Source organism: Podarcis bocagei (genome assembly GCF_964188305.1).
Source record: "Podarcis bocagei genome assembly, chromosome: 8".
Classification (NCBI taxonomy): Eukaryota; Metazoa; Chordata; class Lepidosauria; order Squamata; family Lacertidae; genus Podarcis; species Podarcis bocagei.
In genome coordinates, this window is record NC_138133.1 from 6,888,385 (window position 1) to 6,902,573 (window position 14,189).

At 51.0% G+C, this 14,189-nt stretch overlaps 1 protein-coding gene across 3 annotated transcripts in view; it reads left to right on the forward strand.

Moving 5' to 3' along the window:
- PCDH1 (protocadherin 1) overlaps positions 1-14,189 on the forward strand; it is an 88,690-nt gene that overhangs the window by 61,070 nt on the left and 13,431 nt on the right. For all 3 annotated transcript variants that reach the window (XM_081206177.1, XM_081206179.1, XM_081206178.1), the window contains exon 4: positions 5,167-5,386. In XM_081206177.1, the coding sequence (XP_081062303.1) occupies positions 5,167-5,386 (220 nt within the window). The remainder of the gene's footprint in view (positions 1-5,166; positions 5,387-14,189) is intronic.

The following is a 14,189-nucleotide window of genomic DNA, read 5'->3' on the forward strand; positions in this document are numbered from 1 at the left end:
TTTTAGATATTTGAAGATGTGGTCTAAACCACAGAGCCTAGGGCTTGCCAATTAGAAGGTCGGCGGTTCGAATCCCCACGATGGGCCGAGCTCCCGTTGCTCGGTCCCTGCTCCTGCCAACCTAGCAGTTCGAAAGCACAAAGTGCAAGTAGATCAATAGGTACCACTCCAGCGGGAAGGTAAACGGCGTTTCCATGCGCTGCTCTGGTTCGCCAGAAGCGGCTTTGTCATGCTGGCCACATGACCCGGAAGCTGTACGCCGGCTCCCTCGGCCAGTAAAGCGAGATGAGCGCCACAACTCTAGAGTCTTCTGCGACTGGACTTAATGGTCAGGGGTCCCTTTGCCTTTACTATCTAAATTAAAATACAGCTTCCAGCTTTGAGGTTTTACTACATAGCAGTTGAATTCTGGTTTGATTCTGTATTATATATGTGAGTAAGAAGCCTACTTCATGCTCCTCCGTTACCAGATCGCTTTTATTGTTTGACTTTCTTGGTCCTACATTCTAGTTTGTGTTTTGGTTAGAGTAAAAATGGCTGTTCTGCATTGACCAGAGTACTTCCAAGATCTCATCTGACTCCAGAATGCTATGAATGATATGATTCTATGAAAACTTTGACACAACCGCCTAATTTCTGACCCCGAGGACAGACTGTTTAGGAATGGATCTACATGAGTTTGTATTAGGGATAAAGGTAAAAGGTAAAGGGACCCCTGACCATTAGGTCCAGTCGTGACCGACTCTGGGGTTGCGGTGCTCATCTCGCTTTACTGGCCGAGGGAGCCGGCGTACAGCTTCCGGGTCATGTGGCCAGCAGGACTAAGCTGCTTCTGGCGAACCAGAGCAGCGCATGGAAACGCCGTTTACCTTCCCGCCAGAGCGGTACCTATTTATCTACTTGCACTTTGACTTGCTTTCGAACTGCTAGGTTGGCAGGAGCAGGGACCAAGCAACGGGAGCTCACCCCATTGCAGGGATTTAAACCGCCGACCTTCTGATCGACAAGTCCTAGGCTCTGTGGTTTAACCCACAGCGCCACCCGCGTCCCTCTGTATTAGGGATATGCAGCCCAAATTATGAAGTGAATTTGGGTGAGGTTTTCACATGTCTATGTTGGACTGTACCAGCAATAAGGCATCTCACATCACACCACGGACCCTCTAAAGTCTGATGTTGATCTGTGGACTTAGCCACCCCCTCCCCCCAAACCACGACATTTTCCTATTTAAAATAAAGCAACTATTGCAATTAAACAAAAAACACGCTGAGCTCAAGTGGGAAGAGGGTGGAGAGGTGGGCTTTTTTTGGTGGTCAGATCTAGGTTTTCACGAGAGCGAAATATTCTTCCAAGGCATACATATTACAATGATTTGGAGGAGGAAAGTTGAAGTAAATAAAAAGCATTTGTTTCCTTGATGCTGTTCTGCGAGTTCTGCCTGAGAAAGCAGGGGGCTTGGAAGAAGAGTGGACTGTTGGCATTCTTCCCAGTTGCTTTCTGTTTCCTAGCAAACAACTGAAAATCAATACTTCAATCAATTTGACTTCATTCTGCTGTTTTTCATTTTTTCCAGATTGTGTAAGTTTGGTTGTTATTTTGCAAACTTTTAGGAGGGATCAGTATAGGGTCATTCCATTTTACCCCTGCCTTAGTTCAGTTGTACGGCTTTTATTTATGTGATTTATTTATTTGTTTCTTTTTTTCTTCTAACCACATTCTGTTTTTTAACAACCAACACCTGCTATAATTACTTGTTTTTAATTTTCTTTGTTCCATTTAATTTTTCCTTTTGTTTGTCTTCAAAAAAAACAACCCATGCCTTGTTGCTTAATGTGTCTGTTGCTTTTATTAATTTTGCAATTTAGTTGAATACTTTAAAAATATCAAGAATACTCAGGGATGTTGAGACCTTCTGAGAGTTGCTATGGGCCACCACCTTAAAACCTCTGCATAGAATCTGCAGTCTGCCTAGTCAGAATGAAACCCGGATGGATGGATGGATGGATGGATGGATGGATGGATGGATGGATGGATTTATTAATTAAATTTCTGTACTGCTATTCATCCAAGGATCACCTGGCAGTTTAAAATATAAAATCACAAAAACATATACCATAGCAACAAACAAAACAGTAACCCCCACCACCGCAGTTTAAAAGGCCATAGATGGTTTAATTAGCCAAAGGCCTGGGAGAAAAGGGATGTTTTTGCCTGATGCCTAAAGATTTGTAACGAAGGCCTCAGGTCAGCCTCCTGGGAAAAGGGTTCCCCAAATGGGGAGCCACCACAGAAAAGGCCCGTTTTCATGTTACCACCCACCAGACCTCTTGTGAGGGAGGCCCATGAAGAAGGGTTTCAAAGGATGATCACAGGGTCCAGGCTGGTTCATATGGGGAGAGGTGGTCCTTGACGTATTGCGGTCAGTGCCGGATTTATGTATAAGCTAAACAAGCTATATCTTAGGGCCCCACTCTCTTGGGGCCCCAAAAAAATTTAAAGGGGGGGGGAACCTGGATGTACATTTCCAAAATATAAGATAAAAAACAAATAAAACAAACCTACACACAGCAACAGTGTTTTGTATTGTGTAGTCTCCTATGATGTAAGTAATGGGCCCCGCCTGCTAGCCTGCTCCCTAAAATATCACTGGTTTGCTCATTTCTATATACAGTACAGATCGACAATTGCTTTGATAAAATACATATTTTGTTATGTGCAAATGGCTTTAGATACCTATTATGGCATATATTCAACACAAAAAAACCAGTGACAATTTGTTGTTGACAAAGGACAGCTGGACATATAAAAGGCCCCATTACCTTCAATGGGTGGCATTGTGGGTTAAACCACAGAGCCTAGGACTTGCCGATCAGAAGGTCGGCGGTTCGAATCCCCGTCATAGGGTGAGCTCCCGTTGCTCGGTCCCTGCTCCTGCCAACCTAGCAGTTTGAAAGCACGTCAAGTGCAAGTAGATAAATAGGTATTTCTCCGGCGGGAAGGTAAACGCCGTTTCCGTGCGCTGCTCTGGTTCGCCAGAAGTCGTGCTGGCCACATGACGCGGAAGCTGTACGCCGGCTCCCTCGGCCAATAAAGCAAGATGAGCGCCGCAACCCCAGAGTCAGTCACAACTGGACCTAATGGTCAGGGGTCCCTTAACCTTTTACCTTCAGTAGCTTAGGGCCTCATCAAACCTAAATCCAGCCCTGATTGCGGTCCTGAGCCATTTAAGGCTTTATAGGTCAAAACCAGCACTTTGAATTGGGTCCGGAAGCTAAATGGCAGCCAGTGCCGTCTGGGCAGGATCGGTGCAATATGCTCAAACTGCACTGAGGTATCACCACACCACCATATTCAACCTTGCAGTAAGGACAGCAAAGAGGAGCTTCAGACCTGGTTAATCAAGAGGGTTGCCATGAGCCCTGTGTGGGATGGGTGATCTGCCAGAGGGAGAAAGGGATTCTGAGATGGGGCAGTTCAAAGGCAGAGGCAGTTCAAACGCCTTGCTTGCCGTATCCACCATCCCTGCAAATCGGAACAGTTCAGACCAAGCCGTGCAATCGCTGCTTGCCAGTCCGCTGCTAAGTCATTGTGGGGTGATTTAAAGTAATGAGCAATGTCTCCACCATTTGACAGGTTGTTAGTTTCACGCCTTTCCCTGGTCGGAGCCCATCCTGCACGGTATCAGTTTCATTGGCGCTTGACAGCCCCAACTAAGAATGTTCTCTTTCAGGCAGATCTAATTCAGGGGGTTTTGTATGTCTCCTACCAGATGCCAGTTGCATTCCCCTGCTAGATTGTCCGTCTCAACAACTTAGCGCATCTAAGTTATGTTGGTATAGAGCAAAAAGGACCTTGGTGGGTATGGGAGAGATTAAATTATACAGCCATCTTGCATGCTGGCAAGCCGCCACCCCCACGACATACATTTTGGGGGACTGGCGTCTACTTCATCAGGTGCCTCTGTGACTATGGCACTTATGAGCAAAGAAACCACTTTGAAAGGGTACATAACTTGAAAGGAAGGGTAAAAATATGTAAAACAGTGATTTATTATAGATAGATAGATAGATAGATAGATAGATAGATAGATAGATAGATATAGATGATAGATATAGATAGATGATAGATAGATAGATGATAGATAGATAGATAGATAGATAGATAGAGATAGATATAGATATAGATAATAGATATAGATATAGATATAGATATAGATAGATGATAGATGATAGATGATAGATAGATAGATGATAGATAGATAGATAGATGATAGATAGATAGATAGATAGATGATAGATAGATAGATAGATAGATAGATAGATAGATAGATAGATAGATAGATAGAGATAGATGATAGAGATGATAGATAGATAGATGATAGATAGATAGATAGATAGATAGATAGACAGACAGACAGACAGACAGACAGACAGACAGACAGACAGACAGACAGACAGACACACACACACACACTAGGGAATCTTGGAGGTTTAGATGTACCTTTTATGTGCTTTCTACTTTTGAGGAGGCAGCATCACAAAGTGTGAGAAGGCATCTTGAATCTCTGCTTTATGTTTAGTACAAAGATCGTTGGCATTGACTATCTTCAGGTTGCTAACAGCTCTTAGTATTTATTACTGTTGCATGTACTGGGTACGGTCTAGCTCATCTCATGATCTAGATGGGCTCTCTTAATGGAGAAGTGTTTCTCAGGTTGCATTGATAAGTTGAGCTTCCTTGCTATTCACTGTAGTCAGTGGCGTCGCAACAGGGGCGGTGTGGGCGGTGTGCCCCGGGTGCCATGTCGGGGGGGGTGACAAGAAGGCACCTAGCGGGGGCTCGTGACGGTGCGAGCAGCCATTGCGCCGTCGCAGCCACATGTGGAGGATCCTCCATTTGCGGCTGTAGCCACGAGCAGAGGATCCCAGCACCATCCGTATGGCGCTGGAGCGACGCCACCAGCAAACTGCTATGTACGGCGCATGTGCAGCATCGCTACTTTGGCGCATGCACAGTACGTAGCAATGCCACACATGCGCCGTACATAGCGGTTTGCTGCCCTGGGTGTCACGACGCCTTCGTTCGCCCCTGATTGTAGTGGCAACATTTTGCAGTTCACCTATGGAATATGTTTTTGTGATTTGTTTTGTTTTTGTTTTTGCGCAGTTACCTCATCGCCGAGTGACATTCTCTGCAGCCAATCAGGCGCAAGATCTGCAGGACCCCTCCCAACACAGTTACTATGACAGTGGCCTTGAGGAGTCAGAAACACCAAGCAGCAAGTCGTCATCGGGGCCCCGCATTGGACCACTGGCTTTGCCGGAGGATCACTATGAGCGCACCACGCCAGACGGCAGCATTGGGGAAATTGAGCACCCTGAGAATGGTAAGGACCCTGCTCAAAATGGCTAAGGCTCTTTAGGAAACCCACCAGTATGAGTAGATCTGTTTCCCACTTGCCAAAGAGCGTGCACTGCTGCTACCAAAGCAAGGAAGAGAGCAGGATTGTGCATCGGACGTGAACAGTGGCAGGGAAATACTTTAATGGTAAATTTGCTGTAAAAATTTGGGACAGATCAATATCCAAAGAGTGGATAGGGGAAGGAATGAAAGGAGCAGAAGACACACAGAGAGGGTTTCAAGACATGAGTTTGTAGCAGACTATTCAGCATATGGATGGATTTACTCTATACCATTCCATGAGTTTGCTATGATCTGCATTCTGTTCAGTCTACCTTCCGACTTGGTGTAGTTCTCAACATAATTTCCAATTATGCCTTTTTTTGTGCACCGTTTTCAGTTTGCATCTATGTTCTTGCTGCTGGTGGTTACTGATGCACACCAGAACATATGCACAGGGCAAAAAGGGACCTTGATGTGATGACACAATAGGATTCACATTCCTTTCCGTGTTGTAAATTAGTCAGTCCCCATATGTACAGGTGCACATCAGTAAACCGTAAGAAAAGAAGATACAGACTGTGGACTTCAGAAAACTGCAAAGTCCAGAAAACAAAGTGGAAGAAAAGCAGATCACTAATGCATCAACATGGGGCGTGGGTGGCGCTGTGGGTTAAACCACAGAGCCTAGGACTTGGCAATCAGAAGGTTGGCAGTTTGAATCCCCGCGACGAAGTGAGCTCCCGTTGCTCGGTCCCAGCTCCTGCCAACCTAGCAGTTCGAAAGCACATCAAAGTGCAAGTAGATCAATAGGTACCACTCCAGCGGGAAGGTAAACGGGGTTTCCGTGCACTGCTCTGGTTTGCCAGAAGCGGCTTAGTCATGCTGGTCACATGACTTGGAAGCTGTACACCGGCTCCCTCGGCCAATAAAGCAAGATGAGCATCGCAACCCCAGAGTCGGCCAAGACTGGACCTAACGGTCAGGGGTCCCTTTATCTTTAATGCATCAACACTTATGTAGAAATGAAACCCCAAAACAAAGACAGAAATTTGCATGTTTGAGGAGCAGCTTGGGTACATGCTTGCCTTTGGCTGCTAAGGATTAAGGAAGTAGGAGGGAAGAAAAAGAGGAGGCCAAAAATAACCTACCTCAATTTATTATTAAGATTTCCAGTGCCACTTGAATGAAATAATTCACCCCACTGAATTTTAATGGTGGGGGGGAGGGGCAACAGGAGGTTAAGTAACAGGGAGAGAAGATGTTTGTGTGTGTGTGTGTGTGTGTGTGTGTGTGAAAGTTTTGAGTGTGAGTGTGCTTTAGGGGAATGTGTGTAAAAGAGAGTTGTGGGTGATCCTGAAAGAGAGAACTGTAGGTTAAGGAATGGTTTTATGCTTTTGGCATCAGCCCCCACCTCTGCCTTTGTCCTTGGGTTCTGGGGCAAGTTAACTGTCTCCTTAGTTAGTATCACTACTTTTCCTTCTGTGAAATGGGTTCCTGTTGGAGCATAAACCTGGCTTAAAAGAGGTGATTTTGTGCATTGGGTATCAGATCCTTTCCCCTGCCTTGCACTCAGGTTTGGGGACACATACTGTCAGAGCTGCTTGAAGATCCTAGCTCACAGAGGATCACGCTAGCCAGCGATCATTAAGTAAAAGTCTTTATTGAATTGCAGTTTCCATTCTCACGCTGCTGCGCGCAATTCTACGTCTAGTAGCTAGATCGGCGAAGCTCCGTCTGAGTCTCCGCCCCTTGTGCACCAACTTAATATCCTAGCCCTGCTCCACCTTTTCCGCCTGACTGTCCTCCTCTGGGTCCCTCTACCCCCCGGGGTTTCTTCCTTCCTGGATTCTTCTGACGCTGACCCGGACCCTCCTGCCTCCTTGCGCCGGGCTTTAGGACCTGGTTCCCTTTCCGGGCTGCTTACTGCGCCGCCTTCCTCTGCATTTGAACTTGGCGCGCGCGCCCAACCTTCCACTTTCCGTCTGACCGTTTCTTCGCTCCCCGATGGAGGTGTGGCCACTCCTGACTCATGCCCTCCCTCCTGTGGTGAGCTGCCAGCGCTTGCCCCCTGGCTCCCTTCTTCTTCCCTGCTCCCTGGCGGTGACGCTGGTCCCGATTTCCAACTGCTCTCCCCTGAGTCCCCTCTGGCTCTATCTTCCTGGGGTGCCCCCCTAGACTCCCCCCTTGCCCTGGCCACTGGTGCTCCTTTCTGTGAATCCTCTGATTCACTGGAAAGACTAGGAGATCTCGGGTCGTCGTCATCACTCATCTTTTCTTCTGCCTCCTCCCCTTCGCTCTCTGTTTCCTCCCTTGGCCTTGCCTCTGCTCCTAAATCCCTGACATCCATCCCCCCCTCGAAGCCCCCCATTCCCCCCTCCCCTCCTTCCGGTGCTGGAGCTGGGTGCTGCTGTTGCAAAGGGACGAACGTCGGATATCGTTCGCTTCCCGTGGCGGGCCTCCATCTGAAGTCTCGCGGGTCTTCCTCCCTGCTCTCGTCGACGACGGTCACCTCCGCTTCCATCTCTGTGCCGCCGTGCTCGAAACCAGGGTCGTCCCCGAAAACGTCCATGTCCGTTTCTCCCTCACTTCCTCCTGGCGGCGTTGCTCGTCCTGGGCCTTCCAGCCACCTTCTGCGGAACTGCTCCTCTGGTTTATCGTCCCACCAATACGAGGGTTCTGATGCAGATCCCGAGGGTGACCCCTCCGGGGAACGGACGTCTTGTGTCGGGTCCTCTTCCGAGTCGAACCCCCGGAAAGTGCTGGCCGAAAGCGTGGGCGTGAAAAGCCAGTCGTCGAAAAAGTCTGCTGGCATAGGTCTATGTGGGCAGAGGGCATGAAACTCGTCTTTGAGTAGAGGTTCGTCCAAGGCGTAGCCCGGCACCCAGCTGTTCGCACTGGCCGGGGTGCCCTCCTTGGCGAGAAAGTATTCTACCCCCTCTTCCCCCCATCTGGAGTCCAAAATCTCCGTGACTTCGTTGATGCGCTCCTTCTGTGCCACTCCCGCGTGCCCTGTTCTGTCTCTGACCGGACTCGGCGCCGTTCCGGGTTCCTGGAACCTGTGCGGTGCCTTGTAGGGAGTGAGCACCGATCTGTGGAACACCGGATGCATTCTGGAACCCTCCGGAAGTGCCAGTCTGAAAGCTACCGGGTTGACCTGCTCTTCGACTTGGTAGGGCCCCAGTTGTTTATGCCCTAGTTTCTTCTTGGCCAACGACCTGGCCGGCACTGCGTGGGCTGCTAACCAGACCCAGTCTCCCACGTGGAGCTCTTCGCCAACCCTTCTGTGTCTGTCCGCTTGTACCTTGTATGCGTGTTTGGCCAGCTCCAGGTGGCGCCTCAGCTGATCGTGGACTTCCTGCAGCTCCGACGCGAACGCATCTGCCGTCTGCGGCTCCCCCTCCCCCATTCTTTCCAGTCCCGGGAAGGTTCTGGGGTGCCTCCCGTTGTTGGCGAAGAACGGCGTGACCCCCGTGGACACGTGCTTCGTGTTGTTGTAGGCGAACTCGGCAAGCGGCAGGTAATCCACCCACGTCGCAGGCTGTTGATTCGCATAGCATCTCAGGTACTGCTGCATGATGGCATTGACCCGCTCCGCTTGCCCGTTGGTCTGCGGGTGTCTCGCCGACGCCAGGTTGATCTTGACGTTCAGGAAGCCCATCAGCTTCTGCCAGAAATTCGAGATGAACTGCCGCCCGCGGTCGGACAGAATAGACCGTGGCAGACCGTGAACCTTGAACACGTGGTCTATGAACAGTTTGGCGGTTTGCTCCGCCGTGGCCACCTTAGCACACGGAATGAAATGGGCCATCTTGGAAAACAGGTCCACCACCACCAGCACTGCCGTCTTGCCCCTCGAGCTGGGCAGATCTGTGACAAAGTCCAGAGCCACCCTTTCCCAAGGTTCGACCGGAGTTTGCAGCGGTTCCAACAGTCCGGCCGGCGGTCTGTGCACTGGTTTGGCCCTCTGGCAGGTGTCACACCTTGCCACGTAGTCTGCGACCTCCCCTCTCATTCCAGGCCACCAGAAATCCCTGGCTACTAATTCCACCGTCTTCTCCTTGCCAAAGTGCCCGGCCGTGGGCGCGTCGTGCAGCTGCTGCAGCACCTTGGCGCGAAGGTCGTCTCCCGGCACGTAGATGGCCCCTTTACGGATGAGCAATCCATCTCGTAGCTGGAAACCGTCGGCCACAGCCTTGCCCCTTTGCACCTCTGCCATCTTTGCTTGCGCGAAGGAGTCATCCTGCAACGCTCGTCGCACCGCCTCCAGGTCCACGGTGGCCGCGGCGCACGCCCATACTGTTGGTGCGAAGATGTGCATGGCTGCCGCTGGCGTTGCGTCCTCCAGATACTGTGGCTTACGGGAGAGGGCGTCCGCCATGATGTTAGTGTCCCCCGGGACATACTCTATGCGGAAGTCGAAGTTCGCAAAAAACTCAGCCCAGCGTATCTGCCTCTGGTTTAGGAACTGTGCCGTGCGCCAGTGCTCCAGATTCTTGTGGTCCGTGCAAACCTGCACCGTGTGCTTGGTGCCGATCAGGAAGTGCCGCCACGCTTTGAACGCTGCATGAATGGCCAGCAACTCCCTGTCCCAGATGGTGTAGTTCTGCTCGGACTTGCTGAGCTTCCTGGAGTAAAACGCTCCCGGTCGCCACACCCCCTGCTGGTCCTTTTGCAGCAGGACCGCCCCCACGGCTCTGTCCGAGGCGTCTGTCTCCACCCTCATCGGCCTGCTGGGGTTGACGTGAAGCAGCTGCTCTTCCGACGCGAAGAGACGCTTGAGTGCCTGAAAGGACTGCTCCGCCTCCTCCGTCCAAACGAACTTCTTTTTCTTGGAGCTAAGCGTGTCTGTGATGGCCGCTGTCTGCATAGCGAAGCCCTTGATAAACTTGCGATAGAAGTTCGCAAAGCCGACAAACCTTTGGACCTCTTTCCGGTTGCGTGGGCTCTTCCAGTCCAATACCGCTCGAACCTTGGCGCTGTCCATGGCGAGCCCCTTGTCAGACAACTTGTAGCCCAGAAAATCCACCTCCGTCACGTCGAATTGGCACTTCTCCAGCTTGGCGTAGAGCCTATGTTGCTTTAGTCTGGTCAGCACTTCCTTGACGTGCCTGTCATGCTCCTGCTGCGATTCCGAAAAGATCAGGATGTCATCTAAGAAACAGACGCACGTCTTGTAGAGAAGTCCCGCCAACACGTGATGCATGAAAGCTTGAAAAACGTGGGAGCCATTTTGCAGTCCAAAAGGCATAACTCTGTATTCGTAGGTACCCAGTGGCGTGAACATGGCCGTCTTCCACTCATCCCCCTCCCGCATGCGAATGAGGTTGTACGCCCCTCGCAGGTCTAATTTGGTGAACACTTTTCCCTTCCGCACCTTCGCCAGGAGGTCGTCGATTCGGGGCATGGGGAAGTCCGACGGCTTGGTCACACTGTTTAAAATGCGATAGTCCACGACCAGTCTTTTTTGGGGCGTGTCTCGCTTTTTAACAAAGAATACAGGACTGCCCCCCGCTGCCTTGGACTCTCGGATGAAACCGCGCTCCAAATTATGATCGATGAACTCTTTGAGTTCCTGCAGCTCGTCCTCCGACATGGAATACAGTTTCCCTTTAGGCAGCGCCGCCCCCGGCAGCAGGTCAATTTTGCAGTCATATGGTCTGTGAGGGGGTAGCCTGTCCGCCTCCTTCTCGCAGAAAACTTCCAAAAATTCTGCGTACTTGTGGGGAATCGCTTGCAGCGTGCCTAGCAGCAGCTGTGACTCCTCTTCCTCTCCTTCCTGCCGGTGCATGATGCAGTGTTCAGCACAAAAGGAAGAGCCGAAGACCAGCTGCCTCTGGTACCAAGCCAGCGTTGGGCTGTGCTTGTCCAGCCAACTCATTCCCAATACAATGGGCGTATCCGATAGTTGAGTGACATTGAAGCTGATGATTTCTTTGTGATTCCCAAGTCGCATCGCCATTGGCGGCGTCTGCTTCACCACTTGCCCCCCTAGCAACTCCCTGCCATCCACCGTGACAACCTGCAGGGGCAGTGTGGCCGGCAGCAACTGTATAGCGTGCTTGTCGACAAAGTCCTGCCCTATAAAGTCCGCGTTGCTGCCCGAGTCCACTGTGATGGGCACGTCCATGGTGATTCCATTGGGCAGCTGGAGAGATGCGGTGAGCCTCACCACTGGTTTGGGCGGGAGGGGGTTCACGGGCTGTAAAATCTCTGGGGACTGCGGCACTAACACGTCTGGCTGGGCCCCAGGGCCTCTTCCTCCAGCCAGACTGCTTCGTTTCCCTGCTGTGTTCCTCCTTGCTGCGTTGCTGCAGTCACCATTGCCGAGGCTGCAGTGAGCTTGTGGAGCCTCTGGGGACACTCTTTCGCCATATGCCCTGGCTCCTCACAGACGTAACACTTCCTGTTCCCTCTAGGAGGCTTCGCTTTCACTGCTGCCGGTGCTAGGGCTCTGGTTGCTGACTGAGCCCTTGCACCTCCAACCTCCATAGGTTCGGCTCCTCCTCCTGGCGGAGGCGTGGATTGCGCCCGCGCTGCTTCTCTGGGAAGGAAGGAGGGGCCCCTGGCTGGTTCGCGCCCTCCACGCCCTTCGTCCCTGCTCCACGGGCGTTCTTCCAGCCTCACCCCCACTGCCAGTGCCCTCTGAACGACCTCCTGGGTGGTTCGGGGTCTCTCCCCCCTCGCGATCTCATCTTTAATCGAGCTGTGCAACCCCTCCCAAAAGAGGTCTCTTACAGGGGCCGAATCTCTGTCCCAATCCAGGGCACTGACCAAGGCGAAAAAGCGGGCATGGTACTGCCTGACGCTGGCCCTCCCTTGTCTTAGCCCATGCACCTCCTTCCGGGCAAGATCCACGTCAATGCTTGATAAAAAACACCTATCCATCGCTTTAATAAAGGCATCTGCATTCTGGAGCGCCGGATCCTTATCTCTCCATAAATTGCGTAGCCATGCTTTAGCATCCCCATGCAAATGAGACATGATGAATCCCACTCTCTCTTGCTCATCTCTAAAGTCTTTATGCAGCAGTTGCAGTGCGCACAGTACGTCTGCTCTAAAGTTGGGATACTGTTGCAGGTTCCCATCGAAGTGAGAGACCAGCCCGCCTGTGCGTCTCGCCAACCCAATTCCCTCCTGCCGGGGTGTCTGCTTTGTCAGCACATCTAACCTGACCTGGAGATCCCTGCAGGCGGCAGCTGCCTCCTCCTCTCTCTTCCTGGATGCGAGAGCCTCGGCATTCAGTTGTGCCACTGCTTTTCTGAGTTCCTCTATCTGCTGCTCAGCCGTCATGTCGTCTGCCGTTCGTGAGCTCGCTAGTGGGCACCTGCTTCTCTCCCCTCCTCGAGGTGGTAGATGCCCACAATTGAGAAGAGACGGAGCTTACTGTCAGAGCTGCTTGAAGATCCTAGCTCACAGAGGATCACGCTAGCCAGCGATCATTAAGTAAAAGTCTTTATTGAATTGCAGTTTCCATTCTCACGCTGCTGCGCGCAACTCTACGTCTAGTAGCTAGATCGGCGAAGCTCCGTCTGAGTCTCCGCCCCTTGTGCACCAACTTAATATCCTAGCCCTGCTCCACCTTTTCCGCCTGACTGTCCTCCTCTGGGTCCCTCTACCCCCCGGGGTTTCTTCCTTCCTGGATTCTTCTGACGCTGACCCGGACCCTCCTGCCTCCTTGCGCCGGGCTTTAGGACCTGGTTCCCTTTCCGGGCTGCTTACTGCGCCGCCTTCCTCTGCATTTGAACTTGGCGCGCGCGCCCAACCTTCCACTTTCCGTCTGACCGTTTCTTCGCTCCCCGATGGAGGTGTGGCCACTCCTGACTCATGCCCTCCCTCCTGTGGTGAGCTGCCAGCGCTTGCCCCCTGGCTCCCTTCTTCTTCCCTGCTCCCTGGCGGTGACGCTGGTCCCGATTTCCAACTGCTCTCCCCTGAGTCCCCTCTGGCTCTATCTTCCTGGGGTGCCCCCCTAGACTCCCCCCTTGCCCTGGCCACTGGTGCTCCTTTCTGTGAATCCTCTGATTCACTGGAAAGACTAGGAGATCTCGGGTCGTCGTCATCACTCATCTTTTCTTCTGCCTCCTCCCCTTCGCTCTCTGTTTCCTCCCTTGGCCTTGCCTCTGCTCCTAAATCCCTGACACATACGTTTCATGGTCTTGCAGAGAGATTGTTAATTTTTAAATTAAATTGGGGGTGGGTGGGAAAATATATATCATATACCTGCATTCAGGTGTTACATGATGAGTATCCACAAGTAAATCCAGTGCCAGAAACAAGTAAAAAGATGTCTGAAAGACAAGAATATGAACAGGTAAGGCTTGCCTCACAATTGCATTTCCATGCTAGAAAAGGCTTGCCCTGTTTAATTTGTGCCAGCCACACAGTCGTTAAAAGCACAAGAAATCATTCACTTTGTTCCTGTTCCTGTACTTCTCACTGCCAGCTGCTCCTGTTGGAAGAGAACAAATCTCTTAATCAGGGAAGATACAGAAAATCCCTCACATTCCCTCCTTCTGGTTGCTTAGCAACAGTGATTAAGTGACTAAGCACCCTTAGCAACAGCAGTGCCTCCATATCTGCCTAATAACCCTTAGAAAGTTGCCTCCATGTTCTGCTTTCTTTAAAGATGTCGAACTGACGCCTTTTTAAAAATGTAAGCTAGGAGCCCAATGGAGGCAGGGAGAGAATGAACATGAAGATGAACTTGAAATTATTCAAAGTTCTACTCCAAAATGAACTTAATTCACCTTTAGTTTACCTGGCAACTTTGGGAAACTACTTTTGTGTGT